The sequence below is a fragment of the Manacus vitellinus genome, unplaced genomic scaffold, assembly GCF_001715985.3.
Source record: "Manacus vitellinus isolate BGI_N305 unplaced genomic scaffold, ASM171598v3 scaffold_14_pilon, whole genome shotgun sequence".
In the NCBI taxonomy this organism is placed as follows: Eukaryota; Metazoa; Chordata; class Aves; order Passeriformes; family Pipridae; genus Manacus; species Manacus vitellinus.
In genome coordinates, this window is record NW_021939063.1 from 12,439,258 (window position 1) to 12,457,943 (window position 18,686).

At 45.7% G+C, this 18,686-nt stretch overlaps 1 protein-coding gene across 2 annotated transcripts in view; it reads right to left on the minus strand.

The window, feature by feature from the left end:
* Nucleotides 1-506: 506 nt before the first annotated feature.
* Nucleotides 507-18,686, minus strand: part of FLNB (filamin B) — a 71,674-nt gene continuing 53,494 nt past the window's right edge. Inside the window, exons 30-46 of one of the 2 annotated variants that reach the window (XM_018068484.2) lie at nucleotides 17,808-17,882; nucleotides 16,991-17,093; nucleotides 15,959-16,099; nucleotides 14,318-14,446; nucleotides 13,656-13,829; nucleotides 13,344-13,502; nucleotides 12,776-12,979; nucleotides 12,031-12,183; nucleotides 11,600-11,722; nucleotides 10,739-11,005; nucleotides 10,160-10,297; nucleotides 9,954-10,069; nucleotides 8,013-8,145; nucleotides 6,801-6,977; nucleotides 4,190-4,408; nucleotides 3,039-3,242; nucleotides 507-2,308 (exon numbers count right to left, since the gene is read on the minus strand). In XM_018068484.2, the coding sequence (XP_017923973.2) occupies nucleotides 2,121-2,308; nucleotides 3,039-3,242; nucleotides 4,190-4,408; nucleotides 6,801-6,977; nucleotides 8,013-8,145; nucleotides 9,954-10,069; nucleotides 10,160-10,297; nucleotides 10,739-11,005; nucleotides 11,600-11,722; nucleotides 12,031-12,183; nucleotides 12,776-12,979; nucleotides 13,344-13,502; nucleotides 13,656-13,829; nucleotides 14,318-14,446; nucleotides 15,959-16,099; nucleotides 16,991-17,093; nucleotides 17,808-17,882 (2,703 nt within the window). In that variant the 3' untranslated portion in view covers nucleotides 507-2,120. The remainder of the gene's footprint in view (nucleotides 2,309-3,038; nucleotides 3,243-4,189; nucleotides 4,409-6,800; nucleotides 6,978-8,012; nucleotides 8,146-9,953; nucleotides 10,070-10,159; nucleotides 10,298-10,738; nucleotides 11,006-11,599; nucleotides 11,723-12,030; nucleotides 12,184-12,775; nucleotides 12,980-13,343; nucleotides 13,503-13,655; nucleotides 13,830-14,317; nucleotides 14,447-15,958; nucleotides 16,100-16,990; nucleotides 17,094-17,807; nucleotides 17,883-18,686) is intronic. The other variant, XM_018068485.3, reaches the window with a different exon arrangement.

Below are 18,686 nucleotides of genomic sequence, written 5' to 3' on the forward strand. Positions count from 1 at the left end.
ATCTGATAAACCTGGGGCAGGAAAGTCCTTGGCAGCCACTGCATATCAGGTTTCACTGGGGCTTTCAGCAGGAGTGTGTTTGGGAAAACATCTGCTGGTTTCCATGGCCGTGTGCCGGAGCTGCCGGTCCCAGGTGCAGGGAGACACCTTCTGCAAACAACCCCAGGGAGCCTGGAGGAACAGGGGGTGCCACTGGAGTGCCCTGGGATCAGACTGATAACCCAGCTGGCAGCTCAAGGGACACACCAGTGCCAGCTCCACTGCCCCCATGCGTGGGGTCTGTGCAGGGGCAAAGGGGCACAGGGTGTTTATGCCGTGGCTTAAACTTCTGGCATTTTGTTTTAAGGAAAAAAAAGGGGGTTAGAGTTAAAAAAAGAATAGCACTGAGGTTATGCCCAAATTTTCATGGCTACCTGCAGGGCCCATGGGCTATCCGGTCTGCCTGAAGCTGCTATGTGGTGTAGTTTCAGTTTGGATTTTACTGACTACATATGAAAAGAATCCAATATTGTTTTTAACATGCACATTTTAATGAAGCAAACATTTCTATTTAATAAGTTATAACATACAATTTTACAATCCTGTATTTTTATTCCAGTTTATTTTGTTTTAAATTCCTACTTTACAATGTAGTGAGCATTTCACATTAAGGCACAAAAAAAAGCACAGTAAAAAAACCCTCAACTTTCCTTTATTTTCCCAATGACTGTGCTGGAGAGTAGTGCATCCACATGTAACTACAGAGCCATAAGCATGAACTTCTCCCAAGGGACAGTGACATTTCAACAAATCCTACCTTCTCTTAGTCGCAGAGTTAAAGCTCATTAGGAGAGTCTACTAAAGCCCCAGCAGCTGACAGCAATTCAGATATGCACTTGGGAAGCAGCGTGGAGCAATCCGGGACAAACAGACAAGTCATAAGGAAGTTTCCACTCCCTGACCCTCCTCAGCAATGCCTGTTGCAGCACGAAGGGGATTTCGGAAGACACGTGTGCTTCAGGCATGTCCTTGGACTGAGACACAAAAAAACACCTTGGACCAAAGATGGGTCTGTTCATGGTACTATTGCTATTATTTGTACTGCTATTACTGGTAGGTTCACACACCCTCCCTCCCTCCCCACACCCCACTGCAGCTGTGGGTCCCCTTCCCAGGCTGGTTTCTTTGCACCATCTCAACTACTCCCCAGGCCCGTGGCCTCCAGGGAAACTGCTGGTCATCATCCCAACACACCATGGTGCTCTGTCCTGCAGCAGCTGTGGGTCACACAGGCGAGAGCTATCCCTGGCTCGGCAAGTTTAGGGGATTTACTTAACCCAGCCAATCCAGGGGCTTGTTCTTCAATAAAAAGAGTGTGGGGAGTTACCTGTAAAGTTACAGAAACATCACCAGAATCCCAAGCTAATTAAAAACCGCATTGCTAGCATCATGGACAAAAAGCTACCTGTCTAGAGTTACAAAGCATTAATATAGAAAGGCTGAAAGCTTCCAGGAAGTTGATTTCAATCTGCTTTTGGTTTTCTGTAAAAGATAAACTTTTTCTAAATGTAAACCACTAGCAGAGCATTTTCAGAAACATTTTAAATTTGAGTGGTAAAGCCACTTATAGTAGCTTTTTATAATGTTAAGCGTTAAAATTGATCAAGTATAGAAAGGCACCTATTATAGTACCAGTTTTACCTCATTTCTTTACAGAAAAGAATTTGAACTGGGGACAGCCCAAGTCATATTCCATAACTAAAATGTAAAGTCTCCAGTCAAATAAAATCAGTAGTTAAGATACCCAATTACAAAGACAAATTCCAGTTTTCAATTAACATCCAAAGTCTTTAACATCCACAAGGGAAATTAGTGTCTAGTCATCCATATGATTCTCCGAACATTAAAAGTGACCCGGACAGTACTGCAAAGGTACAATTTGAGGAGGATATTAAATAGATTGACATCAGGTTGGTAAGTAGGATAGAAGTGAAATGCTTGTACAAAATAGTTACAGAGTTTACATCTGACTGTATTGAAATGTGAGCCGTGTGTATCTAGATACTGCATTTTGCAACAGGACTGCACCCAGGGTAACTCTGCATCTGGGCTGCAAACGCAGAGGCCGATTCTGGCGCTGCTTATGGAACGGTGACATGGAAGGGACTCCCGGGGATGTGCTCGTCACCCCATTTCACTGCCAGGACATAGTCACCCCTCTCCTTGACGACGTAAGTGACGTTGTACTGATGGCTGCCCAAATGCTTGATGGACACCTCTTCGCACGGTATTGTAGGTCCGTGGACACCGACTAACAGCATATTGGAACCTACAGCAAAATAACAGACTGTCAACATTCCTGAGCTTAAATAAGCCAGCATGGTTGTACCTTAATATACTGGCTCTGAAACACATGGATTTTGTTATTTCAATTCACAGAGCGGTAGACTGAGGTATGGCTCAGCTAATTTGGTATAAGAAGGAATTTTATTTTAAAAAGCTTTCAACCTCATAGAGGCAAGGGTTTATTTGAGCATTTTGCCAGATCTGATAGGGTACCACTATCTAACTAACTAGAGCACAGGAGACATCAATGCTGCTTGTGAAAACGAGCTGGCACTGCTTTACAAGTACTTCATCAGAAGTTAATAGCAGGGGCCAGTGAACACAGCTGGCCTGTAATCCACCCTCCACAGAGCTCCTGGATGATGCTGATGATGCTGATCAGTGCTCAAGGCAAATGGGAACACCATGCATTAAATGCTACAATGCACCACAAGGGTTGCTTAAGTTCAGCAACCTGTTTGTTCTCATGCCATAACCCTGTGGTTCTTTCAGGTGCACCTGGCTCAGATGAAGTCATTTGGAGAGGAACTGGCATCTTTACAGACTCTATATTAGGACTGACTCAGTGAGTACAGTGTAGTATTTAGAGTTTTTCTTCAGAATCAGATCAACACCTCAAGCTCCAAATTTTAACTCTGCAAGTTGGTTTAGAGGAAAAAACAGCCCAGCTAAACCACCCACCCTGAACATCCAGCTGGATTCTGCATCCATACCTGCTTTGCTGCAGTCCACAGAGAAAGAACTTTTCTGACCCACAAAAGCCTTTGAGAGTCCTGCTCCACGGGAAATCACTTTGCTAGCATCCGAGGTGGATTTGGGAATGGCGCTATAGCAAGTTTCAGTGGATGACCTCGTCACCGACTCTACCAGGATGGAAGAGGTTTCGTTGGCACTGCCTGGGCTAACCAGTCGCTGTCCTGGAAACAGAGAAGATTTCTGACATTCAGATTCACCCCATCTGAAAGGCATTCACAAGGAGGTTTCGAAACCCTCCTAATGACTAGCATGCATTCTGCATCCAAAATGCATTTTTGAAGAGGAGTAATTTCCTACTTAGGTTTTTAAGCTGACATCTTCCAGCACCACTGGCAGCAATCCCATCCCAGAGCCCTCAAGTGGTTGAAGGACCACAGGAACTTCAGGATTCATTAAGCAAAGCTGGCTTAAGAAGAGTTAATTGTGCTCCAATCACCAAATGGCAAAAATTAAACTTGAGTTGGCAGAAAAGCAGGTGCAATTTTGCAATAACCCATTTTGAAAGCAGAGCGTGTCCCAGCCTGAGGAAGTGCAGTCCCTGCCGCCCTCTCCCAAGAACATCCCTGCACTTTGGGCACCAGGAGAGGGTTCACTAGCTCAGGGGCAGCAGCAGAGATGAGCTCCAGCCTGTGCTTAAACACAGTGGTGAAGAGAAAACAAGCTTCCTAAACCAGCCTTCCTCACATCATCTAAAAGCCTCCCAGATGTTACCGATGTTTGGTTAGGTGACACCTGCACCAAAATTAGACCAAGAGAGGCATCACTTATGCCACAGGCAAGCAGGTTTCAGGCTTTGGGGGGAAAATGGGTAAATAAGTCATATTTCCCTACTGCCACTGCAACACCCTGACACTAGATCAGGATTTAATATTCCCCCATGAAGCTATTTTATGGCCCACCACTTAGTCAAGCTGGTAAGCTCCATGACTGTTGCTCTTGTAGCTGCTCCTGAGAGCCCTCATCTAGGCTTTGGAGGTGATAGGGAGGAACATTTTTCTTCTCATGTTTTTGGGCATCTAGACCAGAATGCCACTGTCTCAAGAGGGATGTATTTGCTGAATGACACAAGCTGCTTCAGGCACACAGTAAGTACTGGTTAGCTTTTTACCTGTAACCTTTGCCTTGAAGGGGCTGCCCACTATGTGGTTAGGTCCACCATATTTAACTCCAATTAAATAGTTTCCTGGAGCCATGGGTGTGTACATGACTTTGTAACCTTCTGGAGTTTCCTGGCAGTCCATTTTCACCTTTGATGGCCCTTCAATTGTAACAGAGAGGGTACCTGGACCAGCCTTGGTCGTGTTAATGAAAAACTCCGACTGCAGTCCTAGAAAGATGTAGCACAGTGAGACACACTCTTCCTCACACCCATGTTACACATGCAGCCTCTGTCATTAAATAGGAAGGGGTAATTCAGTGCAAGACCAGGCTGCCCAAGGCTGCAGGCAGGGAGGGACACCACATCCCCCCCCCCCCCATCCTCTCACAGGCGAGTCCCAGCCAGGGCCTCTGCACCCCTGGAAGTCTCCCCGGCTTCATCCTGCTCCCTTCTCTGCTTGGGTTATGTGACTGTGTGGGACAAGGGGCCATGAGAGCCCTTCAGGACTGAAATGGAAGTAATTCACCATCAAAAAACTGGCTTAGAGAGAAAGCAAGAGTCTTTCTCTTGGGTGTCAGAGCCCACACTAACACAGCTCCAGCACGTATAAATTTGGAGAGTTCAGAGCTGTCTTGCTGCCTGGACCACAAATCAGCACTGAAGAGCCTACAGGAAAGCAGGAGAGACAAGGGGCAGGAGATCTCCTGGAGGAGATGGGTATCTGAACTGCTTGGCAACAGCACTCTAAGCAGTTTGTGGAAACAAAAGCTTGTTTAATTACAGCATCTGGTTAACACAGCTGAATTATTGCTGCTAATACTAAGCCAATGACACAATGCCAATGACATAAGAAAAAAATTAAATAAAGCTTTCAGCCCCAAAATAATTTACTGTCAAACTCTGGCTTAAAATATTTATGATCTTTGGGCTGTAGCATGAGACACTGCTGAGAAGGAATAAAGTGCTCGAGCTCACTCAAAATCAGGACGGCCATGGGAAAGTTTACTGCTGCTGCGACAGAAGTATGCAGACATGGGAATAAACTAGGGAGAAGTTTGTAGCCTCTCCACACAAGAGGCTGCTGTGTCGCAAGGCTGGAAGAGCCCAGTTCCCACAGATGATTGTGCCATCCAGCAGCCCATGTCCCTGGCACTGCCTGCCCAGGAGGTCAGGCATCAATCTGCAATGCCCCGCTCAACTGGAAGGAAGTTAATTCCCAAAGCCAGCAAGCTGCACAGCTGCTCGCTAAGACTTCTTGCTCCAGAGTCACCGGTTTTCCCTGTGCCCCAGATGAAGGCTCGCATTGTTGCAGGCTGCAGGCACGCAGCCCTCGTGGGGGATGGTTCAGGTGCTCAGCCACTGGCTATTGAAACCCCTACACTGGGTCATTGTTCAGAAACGCTGCTCGGCAGCTCCCAGGGCACCGGGCCTTTGGCAGCAGCCAGGATTCAACAAGGGGGCACAGAGTAACTTTACTGAAGCTAAACAGTCTATTTAGATTTAAAACAACCCCAAGCACCTTTATAGATGGAGAAAAATTCTCCTGTCTCTGATGCATCAGTGGCTAAGTATTAATGAGTGCTTTTGTTTCCACCTATTAAAGCAGCACAGGCTGTATCTTTATTTTATGTGGTGTATCCACATGTTTCCAAAACCAACTGCTTGGTTTCTCCAGAACACCAGAAGCTTTAACTGAATAACTGCAGTATTTTTTTTTCCCAGGGAGAAAAAAGGTAATGAAATGGAATCCACAAGACACAGCAGTAGATGGGATAAGAGGAACTAGCTATTCCCTTGCATAACAAAAGGAAAAAAAATAATCAGTTTTACTCTGCTATTCACCTGTGTGTGTGGCCTGAGCAAGCACACAATTAAATAAATCAATGTACATATCCTGGAATGTTTTCATACTTTCTTACTAAGGCCACCAATCATAGAAATGAAAAAACAAACCCTAAACTCTACATTCTTGAGTTGAGAACTATCAGATGAGGAAACCGCAGCAGACACCGGGGTGTCAGATTTCCAAGAAGAGACTGTTCATGCTGCATCTGAAGCACACAGCCAACACAACAATCCACTGCTCTCCCCAGGGTTCACACATCATACTACATTTAACTTGAAATTTCTTAGAGCTGCAAGCACTGAACAGAAGGTAACAGGGTACACCCTGGTACCCATTCAATTAACAGGGGCACACAAGTTAAATAAGATTTCTTCAACTAGACAGCCAACTCAGACATTGTGTTCATGCGTGGAAGGGAGCCAGAGCATCTCCAGAGCTCCAAGGGACCACCGAGGTGGAGCTCAGCTAACTGGCAGAGTTAGCCCAGCTGCTAACCAGCAGTTCCACTGAACGCACGCTGCAGCTGCTGATTTACACAAGTTTTAAGGTTGTTAAGGCTCAGTATAGCCTGCAGACTTGTAAGTGATGGTTATAAGACATGAGGAGCATGCTAGAAAGCAAAATTAGCCTGTGCTCAGGTCAGCAGAGGATGTGGGTTAGTTCAGCTGCCTTAGCAGGCAAAGTCATGTAAAAATATGCCTAGGAACAACTTCTGTGTATGCCTGAAAGCCAAGTGCAAACAGGTCTGTATCGGAGCTGTAAGAGGAGGGTTACCCGTGGTGCCGCTCTCCAGGCCGGATCCGTAGGCCGTGACCAGCGTGGGATTGCCCGCCTGCCCGGGCTCACCCACACGCACTTTGAACGGGCTGCCCACCACGTGGCTCCCGTTGAACTTCACGTCGATGGAGTGGACGCCGTTCTCGTGGGGGATGAACCGAACGGCGTACTTATCTGTGAGAGAGAAGTGGCTTTCCTGACACATCAGAGAGAACAATCAAACAGTAAACCAGCAATTAAACCCAACTGGTTAGCAACCCCAGCTTCTGTAATGCTTTGACATGTTTTGGTCCCAGGTTTAGTGAACTCAGCTACACAAGCTGCTAAGCTCATATTTAAGTAGGAAAATGCTGTATTTATTGCAGGAGGTGTTACAGATTGGATTTTCACCTTGTTTACTAGGATCTGATCTCAGCTGTCATCTAGTCTGCAGGGTGAATTTTAGAGTTATTTGCCTCACTCGTGCACTAAACATGACAACTGAATCACAGCCCAACCTGTCAGCAGCTGAGGGAGCAGTGCAGAGAAGAAAAGCAGCTGGTTAGAGCAAGCCAAATCTCACCAGTGGGCTGAGCGTGCTGCTCTGACACCACAAACACAGCACCTTTATCTAATGAAGTAATTTAGCAATTTGCTGATATTTAACATTTTTGATTGCGTGTTAACTCAGAGGAGGGACTGATCTCCCCCAGCTGGACAGCTGCTGTCTGTCCATAGTACAGGCCATAACTCATAGAGACTTCAAGTGAAAAAGAAAAGCTCATTGCTGAAACAGGTGTTGAGCTTTCTGTAGTGTTTGCTTATAGTCAGCTTCCTTGACATTTCATATGAAGGAGTGAGTGCAAGTTAAAAATAAACTATTAGTCAAAGATGGAAGCATAGCTTTGAAAAATAAACTTCTCCCCATCATATTTCTCCCACATCATATTTCATTTATGACTAATATCACTGTACCTTCACTGGCAGGCCAAGACTTAAATGTCTGTACTTTACACAAATGGGGGTCAGTCAGTTCATTTGCTATCTAGGAAAAGCATGGACATAACCCTGACTGAACAGCTCTTGACACCAAGAAGTAATTTTTGAAGCACAGTGCTCATCCCTTGGGTACACTGTTCGCAAGCCAAAGAAACTGAATTCCCTTGCTGTGGGACAGCAAATGTTTTGGAGGTCAGACAGTTTGTTATGACACCGTAAAGCTGTGCTCACCTGGCTCCAGCTCAGACACATGGCACTCTTCGACAGCTCCAGAGGGGCTGTGGACTTTAGCGTCGATCTTGCCCTTTGCCCCGTTCAGCCTTATAGCAAAGGATGCCGGCTGATTAACTTTTAATCCAGACTCCTGAGAATGCAACAGTCAGATTATCAAATTTAAACTTCTTGTTTCAGACAGCACAAGATTTGTGGCAGGGAAATAACCGCTTCAGCATGAGGGTTTTTTTAGGTTTCAACAAAAGGCATAATGTTGTTACTTGCATTAACGCTCAAATCACCTCTCTGTCTCTTAGGGGGTGGCTGATTCAGGAGTCACCCACACTGGCTAGGCTGACTTCTCCCATGGTAACACGGGTTTTTGGAAGCCTGACGGCTCTGCCACATCAAAGAGAGGTAGGCTTACAAAACTAGTCACCCGTTATCACTGAGGTCAGTCCTCGGTATTCAGGCACTTGATTTAAAAGATGCTTAAGCTATAGCTCCATTTTCACAACCCATTCACTCATTCCAGATTCATTCAGGGAAAAGCCTCTGATAATCCAGTTGTCTGAAAGAGTAATATGCATGTTTATATTTGCCACAAGAGGCTGCATTTAGAACGCCACCACAAGATGTCTTAAACATGAGAAAGCAATTTAAAACATGAAACCAGATGTTGCGGTGCTGTCAGGCCGTGGGTCGAAGGCGAGGCAATGGTCCTCCTGAGCTGCAATGGTCCTCCACCAGCACAGCACATGCAGCTATCTACCAGTAACATCTCATGTTTAACATACTTTACCTGATTTTGTTTTCAACTAAATCCTGAAGAGGGAAATAAATGCAACTGAGTAGAACTGAGGTACAATGTATAAACAAGTCCCTGATGTGGGTTTAGTGGAGGCTGATGCTGCACAATGCACTCCATTACCAAATACTCAGCTTTATCTGCCTCTCCAGGACTTAATTGAAGTGAGTATTCCTGTCAAAGAGTCTTTAAATGAAACACAAGGTAAACATCAATACCACAGTGACTAATTAACGCCCTTGTAACTCCTGGTTAGAAGAGATACTATTGGATCAGGCTGTCATGGTTCATTTTTACAGCCGAGGTGGAGAAGTCCTGCAGCCTAGGTAAACTCCTGGGAACCACAGCTGGGTTAGCCAAAAAAAATAGCTGAAAAAAGCCTCAGCTGAAGTACTAATCACCACTCAATGAGGACTGAGGTACAGTATATTTAGACACAGATTCTCAGTCTCACATCCAAGCTTCTGGCTTTGGAGATTTTAGTCAGGCTTTTAATGTAACTTGCATTTAAATGCCTGTAACCACACACACACACAAATGACATGGTGAGGTTAGCAGATGATCCCAGACCAGCTACAAAGCTGTGACCCACTCTGAGATTCACTACCGCTCATGAATCACGTGAGCTGTGACTGTGTGGTTTCATAACATCAGCCAGAGCAAATCTGCACCCCAACCTCACCATGGGGCCCCCTCTGTCTGCCCAGCCAGGCTGCAGTGACATCCCAGCTGCATAGCCCTACACTACCCATGGAAACCCAGCTGCTCTTCCGTGGGCCAACCAAGGAACCCAGTGCCAGCATGATCACTGGTAGTTCACTTCCATGTTTCAGTTCTCCTTTGCCCTCCCCTAGCTAATGGGGTGGGAAACACTTTTTAACTCCTCCAGTGGTATTTCTGTAGCCTCTTGTTCCTAATTCCCAAGTGTCATCATCTGTAATACACTCAGCTGAGCCTTCTGCCTTTGAATTCTGGCTTGCCAGAGCTGGGCCAGCTGCCAAAAACCTCTCTGGCTGCAAGCTGAGCTTGAAAACAAGCACCAACCAAGGCAAGACTTTTACTAAGAAGAAATGACAACCATTTTGGTCTTGGAGAACAAGGACGAAATCAGTCTGTGTGGTAAGTTGTAGAGATGTTTCCTTATGTCTCACCTGAAGACTAGTGACAGTGAGCCTGCGAGCATCATCGGAGGGGGCGATGACGGGAACCAGGTAGGGGCTTTCAGGAATGTGCTCATCATTGAACTTTATGGACACCTCATAGTTGCCTGCAGGGAGAAAAGAAGCAATGAGTGTCCTTACTTTCTTTGAAAGTCACATTCAATGTTGTTTCCCTATGATCTGGTCTTGGTACATACCTGGCTCTTGAACTATGTATGATGCACCACATGATCCATCTTTATGGTCATCAAAGGTGATTTCTGCTTTACTTGGGCCTTCTACAGCAATAGATAGTCCTCCAGCTCCAGCTTCTCGTGTCCATATACTGAACTCAGCTGTTGAAGCATACGAGCACACAAGAATAAGTTTGCTGCTGCTGGGTTGCAGCTTCTTCCTAACAGACTGTGCAGTATCTCATACTTAAATGTATCATCATTGTCCTATCAACCCGGGACATACTGCTCAGCAGTTTCTCCAGAAGGCTCCTATTAGCCTTGAATTAGCCTATCAGCCTGTATAACACACCTTACAACCTCGAGTTCACTCTATGAGAGCAGTCAGTTTCCAAAATGTGGATTTCCAGACTTTTCCATTCACATGACAGCAATATTATTTCTCCATGTTTCTCCACTGGCCACCTCTGGCTTGGGGCAACCCCACAGTGTTACACCAAGCTCTGCTCAAACTCTCAGAGAAGAGGCCAACAGAAACCAAAACCCTGCACTGCAGAGCTGCACACAGCACACACTGGAGCCCAGTGAGAGCAGAGGACTCACCTGGAATACCCGTCTCTCCACGCTCGAGCCCCGGGCCTCCAGCTCTCACTTTATGGGCTCCTCCCTCACCCAGTGGCCCCACAGTGAACTGGAAGGGGCTGCCTGGCACCGGCTGCCCTCTGTATTTGACATCCACAGTGTGGACTCCCATTTCTTGTGGCACAAAGCTGACGCAGTAGGTGTTTTTGTCAACCTCTGAAATTTCGGCACTGAAGTTTCTCCCAGAGGGACTAGTTACCTGTGCTTCCATATCTCTACAGTCAATTTCTAACAAGAAGAGAATAAAAAAAATGCAGATTAGAAAGTTACAAGGGGTTTTGGTATTTTGTTTTTGGAAGCAGGACCTGAGCTGAAGTGATTACACAGTACAAATGACAGAAGAGGCACATAGGTGCCCATTCATATGCTCAGGCAGGTGTGTGCTGCCAAGCAGCAAGCCCAGCCAGTTACAGCTTCCCAGTTAAGCTCCCTCTACAGAGGCAGATTAAGTGGTTGGAAAAGTGCAGCCAGCTAAGCCTGGCCTACGTGATTCACAGTTTCCAGACAGCAATACAAACATTTAATAGCCTACATGATGATCTTAAACCCCTGGAGCCAGGGTGAGCTGTGCAGCCCATTCCCCAGCCTGCTGCACACACAGTAAATTAAATTAAGGTCTCTCTGGTATTTATTTCTCCATATGTTGATCATGGTCATGCTTATTTTTAACCATTCAAAGAGACACACTACCAGTGTTTCTTCCCTAAACTATCTTAATATGAGGATGTCTTCACAACACTGAAGTTTGTATTTCTGCTTCAGGTGCACCTAAGCTACACAAGTGCAAGTTGTGGTTTTGGGGATAAGGATGTTGCTGCTTACCTGGGATTTTTAGGTTCAGATCACATACGCTTCCTACTGTTGCAACAGAGGGAGCCCGTCTTGTTCGTGTGATGCTCTCCTTAACTCTTCCTTCACCACTTATCTTCACACTGAATGGGCTGCCTGTAAGTACAACAGCAAGTCATTCCTCCTCTGCTCATTACAAGCTGCACTGAGGGGACAAGTGAAAGCTTCCCCTGACTTGTAGGGGATCATAGGGGAAGTTTTACAGACAACAGTGAGGTCCAAGTGAAATACACCCATGGAAGCAGAACAGTTTCTGATGCTTGCTGCTTGTGGAGGACCCCCTCGAACCTTTGGGACTTACGGTGCAAGCCAGATCACACAGCCCACCCACAGTTCCAGGGACTGGTCAGCTAGGTAGGACTTCAGTGGTACTAACCAAAAATTTGCCCAACACTTTCGCTTACCTGGAATATGTTCATCTGCAAATTTAGTGGACACAATGTACACGCCAGGTACAGTTGGAAAATAGGACACTTTGCAAGTTCCATCTTCTAGATCTTCAGTTTGGATCTCTACCTTGCTGGGTCCTTCAACTGCCAGTGAGATCCCACCATAACCTACAATACACGTAAGTTAGCCTCGGATTTCCATAGCTCTACTCTAAACCTGACATTAAATAGTTCAAACCCATAGCAGTAGGATTGTATCATAATGGGCACACAGGAATTGCATGATGCCTTAATGACATTTCTGTACTCCTAATCAGTCAGATATTGAAGGCACAGCATGCATTCAGCTCCTAAAATCCTCTGACCATATCCCTTTTATTTTGTTAATATTGAAAAGTTATCTTCAAAGCTAAAAGGTTATCCAAGGCTCCACATTAAACCAACAGGGAAATATCTTCCTCATTTCCTTCTTTGTTTCCCTTCCATTCTACCAAATGATACTAGAACCAGCACCATCAAATGAAAAACTTTTATCAGTGCCCCAGTGACAGTCCCTGCTGGCTGTAACCGAAGACATCAGCCAGGATCATGCAAAGTGTATTCTAAGTTAACAGTGTTGTCTGTAGTTAATAACTGACAATGACCACGCATCTTTAACACACTATTTGCAGCTGGTGGTCACACATGAGGGGGCAATGCTCTCATGTAGAGTGGGTATGTATCTCACAGCATCTCACAGTCCCTTTGCCATGGAACTGACCTGCGTCTCTTGTGTCTACAATGAAGTCACACATTTCAAAGGTCCGTCCTTCCACCAAGCCACGTCCAAAAACTCTTGCCCGTCTGGCATCCCCGATCTCAGACTGGACCACCATGATTGTTACAGGGCTGTTTGGTACATGGCTCCCGTTTTTCTTGATGCTAACCAGATGTTCTCCTACTTCCCGTGGAATGAATGAGATGCCTATGAAGCAGAGAAATGTGACTAATTTATTCGGTTTTTATTCATGTTATACTCGATTTAAATGCCTTAATCACACCAAGAAATGAAATACTGGAAGAGCGCTCTCTTCACACATGTTGCTCTCAAGTGGACCACAAAGCCATTCATATATGCTGACAAAACCCACTTCAATTGCAACCTGACATGTCACATGTAACCTAAGACAAGGTCATCCTTCACACTCTTCTGTCTTTGGGCAACTGTACCAAACACTATCAACCACGTGGTTTGACAACACTCTTCTGGGAAGGAGCAGGAAGTCAGTGATTTTACATGCCAAAGCAAATTGGAGCAAAGGCTACCCTAGTAATCTCTCAGAGCTTACCAATGTGGTTATTGGGCAGCCTCTTCAGAAGACAAGGCTCATCACGACCAGATGGGGCTTTAATGCTGGCTGTTAGGAGACTGAGATCAGTCTCATTGATGTCCAACATAAAGTCAGCAGCAGAACCAAGCTTAACCTGAGACCGTCTTCTGTTATCATCTGAATACATAAACAGAAACAAGTCACAAAACTTTACAAGGTTAAGTGCAGAACAAGTCAGAGGACTTCAAATTCCTGCCACAAACCAGGTCCCCCATGCTATCAGACGTTAATTTTTAATATGAAGTGCTTCCCGAAGTCTCAACTTTATACCTGTGATCTTAGCTGTGAATGGGCTGCCTGGAATGTGTTTGTCATTGTACTTGACCAGGATGCTGTAATTCCCAGGCAGAGTAGGCAGGTACGTGACTGTGCACGTCCCATCTTTGTTATCAATGCAGCTGATCTCTGCTTTTGAAGGTCCTTCAATAGCCAAGTCCAGCCCACCTAGGAAACAAGGAGAATGGCACTTCTGTAAATCTTTGTGCACATCAAGTCCAAAGACTTGGTCCAATGAGAAAGATCCAATACGTGGTACTTAAAATGCAGCTTAAGATGTGTGTTTTCAAAGGACAGCAGCAAAACCAGGTCAGGCCAATCCACTAAGGCCACAGCTCTATTCAGTGTTAGATTTACCTAACAGTGATTCCACACTCAGTCATCACCCACTAGATTTAAGCTGCCTTCAGTTTATTTTTAATTAAACAAGCCATTTGCACCCTGTACCACAGGACACATCTAGATACATCTACTGCTCTTGGGAAGCAGTAATAAAATAGCTTTTACTGCAAGTTACAGCCTGATATTTGCACAAGTCATTTGTATCATATCAGAGGCTCATAGTTGGACACAGGAATGGAAATTACCGCCAGTGTGCATTACACTACCAAGAAGTTCCCAGTTTAGGGTAGGATGGGTTTAAAGGACAGACTTACCCTCTCCTGCATCTTCCGTGACAATGGTGAAAGTTGCTGGTTTATTGGCAACCCCATAAATGAGGCCAGGCCCATATGCAGACACACTGCCACTGTTGGGGTAATTCACATAGAACTGCAGAGGGCTCTCTAAAGGAAAAAAAACCAACCAAAAGAGGCACTTTTAAGGATGAGTGGCCTGGACTACAAGAACTGATCACAATGTTCTTCAATGCCCTTCTCACTACTTGGTATCTGAAAAACCTTTATGTGACTGTAATGCACTTTAAAATCAAATAAGCCTCCCCTTCCACCCTCAAATTGTACTTCTTCACAATTTGTTCCACATTCACTCATGAAAAAGTGTTCCTCAAATTACCAAAAATAAGTTTCAATGATGTTGTAAATGGTCTTGTTCATTGCAAGTTTATTTTTAGCACATTAAATCAGAACATGACTCAGAAGCAGGCTTTCAGTTCAGGCAGAGATTCTGAATTTTGGTAGCTCAGAATTAGGAACTAGCACAGCACATTGTCTGACTCAATGAACCTGAACCAGCAAATTTGAAGGGTATCCAAAAACGTGTTTGCCAGCCTCAGATTAGCTAAGCTGGTGCACAAGAACAAAAAGTACAGTCACCAACAGCCAACAATGGCTTCAAAAGAAGGCACAAATAGCTCTTTAGTCCAAAGCTAAATTTTGCAGCTGAGCCAGCAGCAGATTTGATTCGTGACAGCCTTCAAGAAGGCAACATCATCCTTCTATCCTGGTGCAGAGTATTGGTCTTACTGAATTAATACATCCAAGAGTTCAGCACTTACAGAGGTTCTATACCCACACAAGCGCTGAAGAGACTGAAGTAGCAACCATGCACTGCATCATCAAGCTCCCTGCTTCAGCCAAAGTTATCCTGTGTTTCTGTACACCAACAGAACCAGCAGCCCCGCTCAGACACTGCTGAAGGTATTTTGTCTCATGTCTACACATCTTCCTACAGATCTGCCCCTTTCCCCCAGCCCCACACAGCCAGCATGTCCGGAGAACCACAAGGCAGCTGCAGCCTCCAGGCGAGGCAGAGCTTCCACTGGGGAGCTGGTGAAGTAAGGACAAAAGAAAAGAAAGGGAATGAAAGGCAGTGGTTTCTGTTTGTTAAGAAGCAGCCAGGAAGAAAGAAAGAAAGATTACAGCATAGTGTGCATTTGTGTTTTATTTTATTGCAGTGAGATGGAAACAGTAACTATAGTGTTTTAGCCACTCAGTCCTCCCCACCGATTGGAGATTTTTTGCCAATGCAGTTTTAAGGATAAACACACACTGTAACCACTAGTTTTGCTGAGCACCATGGCAGAAAAAATGGAAGTTAGAAAATTGCATGTTTCTTCTTCATAATAAAATGCCACAAAAGCTAGTTCCCAAAACCAAAATCCATTTTAAGCCTGGCTGGTACTATTAAACCACAATGGAAGCTCACATGTGCCAGCACTTACTCCTTTGCTTTAGTTCTCTCTGGACTGCTTGCAGAGGAAGTGCTGCTGAATAATGAGACAACCCAAGTGGTTCTTACTACAGTGTGTACAACTCAGCTATAGAACCTCACCAAGGAGGAGATGCATCAGCAGGACCCTGAAGTCGGATTTGCATCACCTGCTTTGTCAGACTCACCTGGGATGTGCTTTCCCATGTACTTTATGTGCATTTCATGCAGCCCAACTTCAGTAGGAGCGTATTTCACTGTAACTGTGCCGTCTTTGTTATCCACGATATCTGGCGTATCCGTCTTTCCAGAGGGCATGTGTACTTCACCTACAAAAGGCCACCATGGGAGTTACAGAAGGAGAAGCTGCCTGCTTCCCCTCTCCCACCCACAGAGAATTGTCTAGCCATTTTAAACAAGCATTTTAAATTGTTAAATGTCTTACCCACAGGCACAAATAGGAGACTAATGGGAACACTAACCAGACATGTTTTCTACTTAAGCTACATGAATACAGCACAGTGGTAGACATCTGGCAAACAGTCCTGTGACCTTACAAACTCTACAGGCAGGGCTGTTTGCTGCAGCCACTAAGCTTTCCACAGCAAGCCCCAGAAAAGGCACTAAACTACTTTGTAGCAAGATGCTCCATCTCCTGCTCTTTTGAAAAGGAAAGACCAACAGTTCCTTCAAGCTGAGACAGCCCAGGGTTTGGGGTAGGATTGCTGAGCTAGAGAGCAGAGGGGACACAGCCTTTGTGTGCAGGAACTTAGTGCAACCAGGGTGCTACTGGGTGATGCTCTCAGCTGTCAGAGCTGTGCAAGAGGGGCTGCCTACTTTGGAGAAGGTATGTAACAGGATTGCAGAATTAACTGTTTTGCAGCATCTGCTCAAAAGAAATAATGGAGCTTATCAAGGATGCATGTAGCTGCTCCAGAAGGGAAAAAGCAGCAACAGACCCTACAAGCGCAGGAGCTCACAGCCTAGCACTGAGGACCATGGCAGCACTAAGAATCCCCTCACTTAACTCAAACCATTGGCAGGGTGTATCCTACTCATCCCTCAGCGGGTACCACTTGATGTGAAATTAAACAACTTAGTTGCTGGCAGGATACAAACCTCCCCCACATGCTGTGGTCTGGACCACCCAGACTGATAGCTGCAAAGGGATAAACACACTAACAAAAATCATAAACCACCCTGAGAGGCACTCCAGGTACCTGTTATTTCTCCTTTCCTCACAGCAAATGGGATAACCAAATCAAAGGGCCTGAATCCCATGCCATTCATGTCTCCAACCGGGACATAAGTTTCTTCTGTAACCTAAAGGAAGCAAAAAGATGGGTCACTTCAAAAAGGGTGGTGGAGCCAAATGAGCACTGAGCAACTCCCCTGTGAGCACAAGCAGAAGAGAGTGTGCGGTGATTATTGCAGCCAGCCAAGGACTGGGCTCAACCAGAGCAGTGTCCGGCCAAGCTCTCCTTCACAACACCACGCTGCAGAGCAGAGCAAATCAAACACGGCGCGGATGGAAGACATGCTGGAAAAAAGTTAGATATATAAATGGAACACAAAGGGATGGAAGACAATGTAGCACACACAAGACCCAAAGTGGCTCCATCTGAAAGGATTTAGTTGCTTAAGGCCTGGAAGAGAAAGTGATTTTTAAATGGGGCAGAGTGATTGCAACACAACATGGACAAAAGAAACAAGTTTCACAATGTGACTCTGAATTCAAGACACTGTGATTTTACTGGGAAAACAAAGCAGTACATTCAGGTTGCTTTTGCCAACAGTAGACATTTCAGAAGTGGAAGCTGTGGGTGCAGTGATCCTCTTCGTGTTTAAATTAGAGTTTATTTGGAGACTCCCTTCAAGCAGTAAAGAAAAAACAAAGTCTGGATCCCAAGAACAATTGATGAAACAGAAAGAATGAACACAATGACCAGAGCGATCAAGCAGTCCCAAGAAGCAGGCTGTCATCTGAAATGGAACACAGATGGGGAAAAGCAGCTGAAAAATGTAAAAATTGTGTACCCAAGGGCGGAATCCAGGAGGGGAAGCGCCCACTGGCTCCTGTGACCGTGCGGCGACATCATCTGCATCTACAGCCTGGGCAGGGGTAGAGGCAGGTTAGGTGTTATTAGGTGTTATTCTGGCATGGAGGCATTTCCACCTTTCACAGTTCAGAACACAGACTTCTTTCTAGTTCAACATCTTCCTCCCACCATGTAGCCCTCCCAGTCCTCTCACCATAGCAAAGACCTGGATCCAGTCAGGGAAGCTGGGAAACTGCCCTTATCTGCAGGCATTAGGCACTGGGGGAAGCCACCAGCAAAGGGACAAGGCCAGTACATGCCGCTGTTGGGTGCTCGAGGGGAAGCTGAAAGCTCTGCCTGACAGAACTGAGTATCAAAGTTGCTTTTTTACGGGATTGATGCAGGGAGGGAAGGGAAAGGTTTCAACCTAAGCTGTAAGTCCCTGAGCGCTGCGCAGGATGGTGTGCCAGCTGGGAGGCAGGGGAGCAGGTTGCCGTGGGAAGGCTGCTCTAGCTCATGCACTTGGGGTGAATGACCCAGCCCACATCCAGCCATAGCTGCAAAGCCATTCTTCTGATTCATAGCCGGGACAGCGTTGTCAAGACATGGAATGTGTTTTCCCCTGGTGCAGCCGCTCTTCTCACCAGGCAAGCCAAGAGAATGACTTGCAAATTCCCATCTTCCCCATTAATCTGACTGGAGTGGCTGGGGCTGATACCCACACTCCCTTGGCAGCTCCCTTGGGCTCAGCCACCCCAGCCCCTCCTGCCCGTTCACACCACTGCAACCCCCCACTAATGAAATAATCCACTGGAAACTTCTGCTTGGAAAGACTCCACTAAGAAAACCAATGCAAAACAGAAATGCTGCTGTTCCA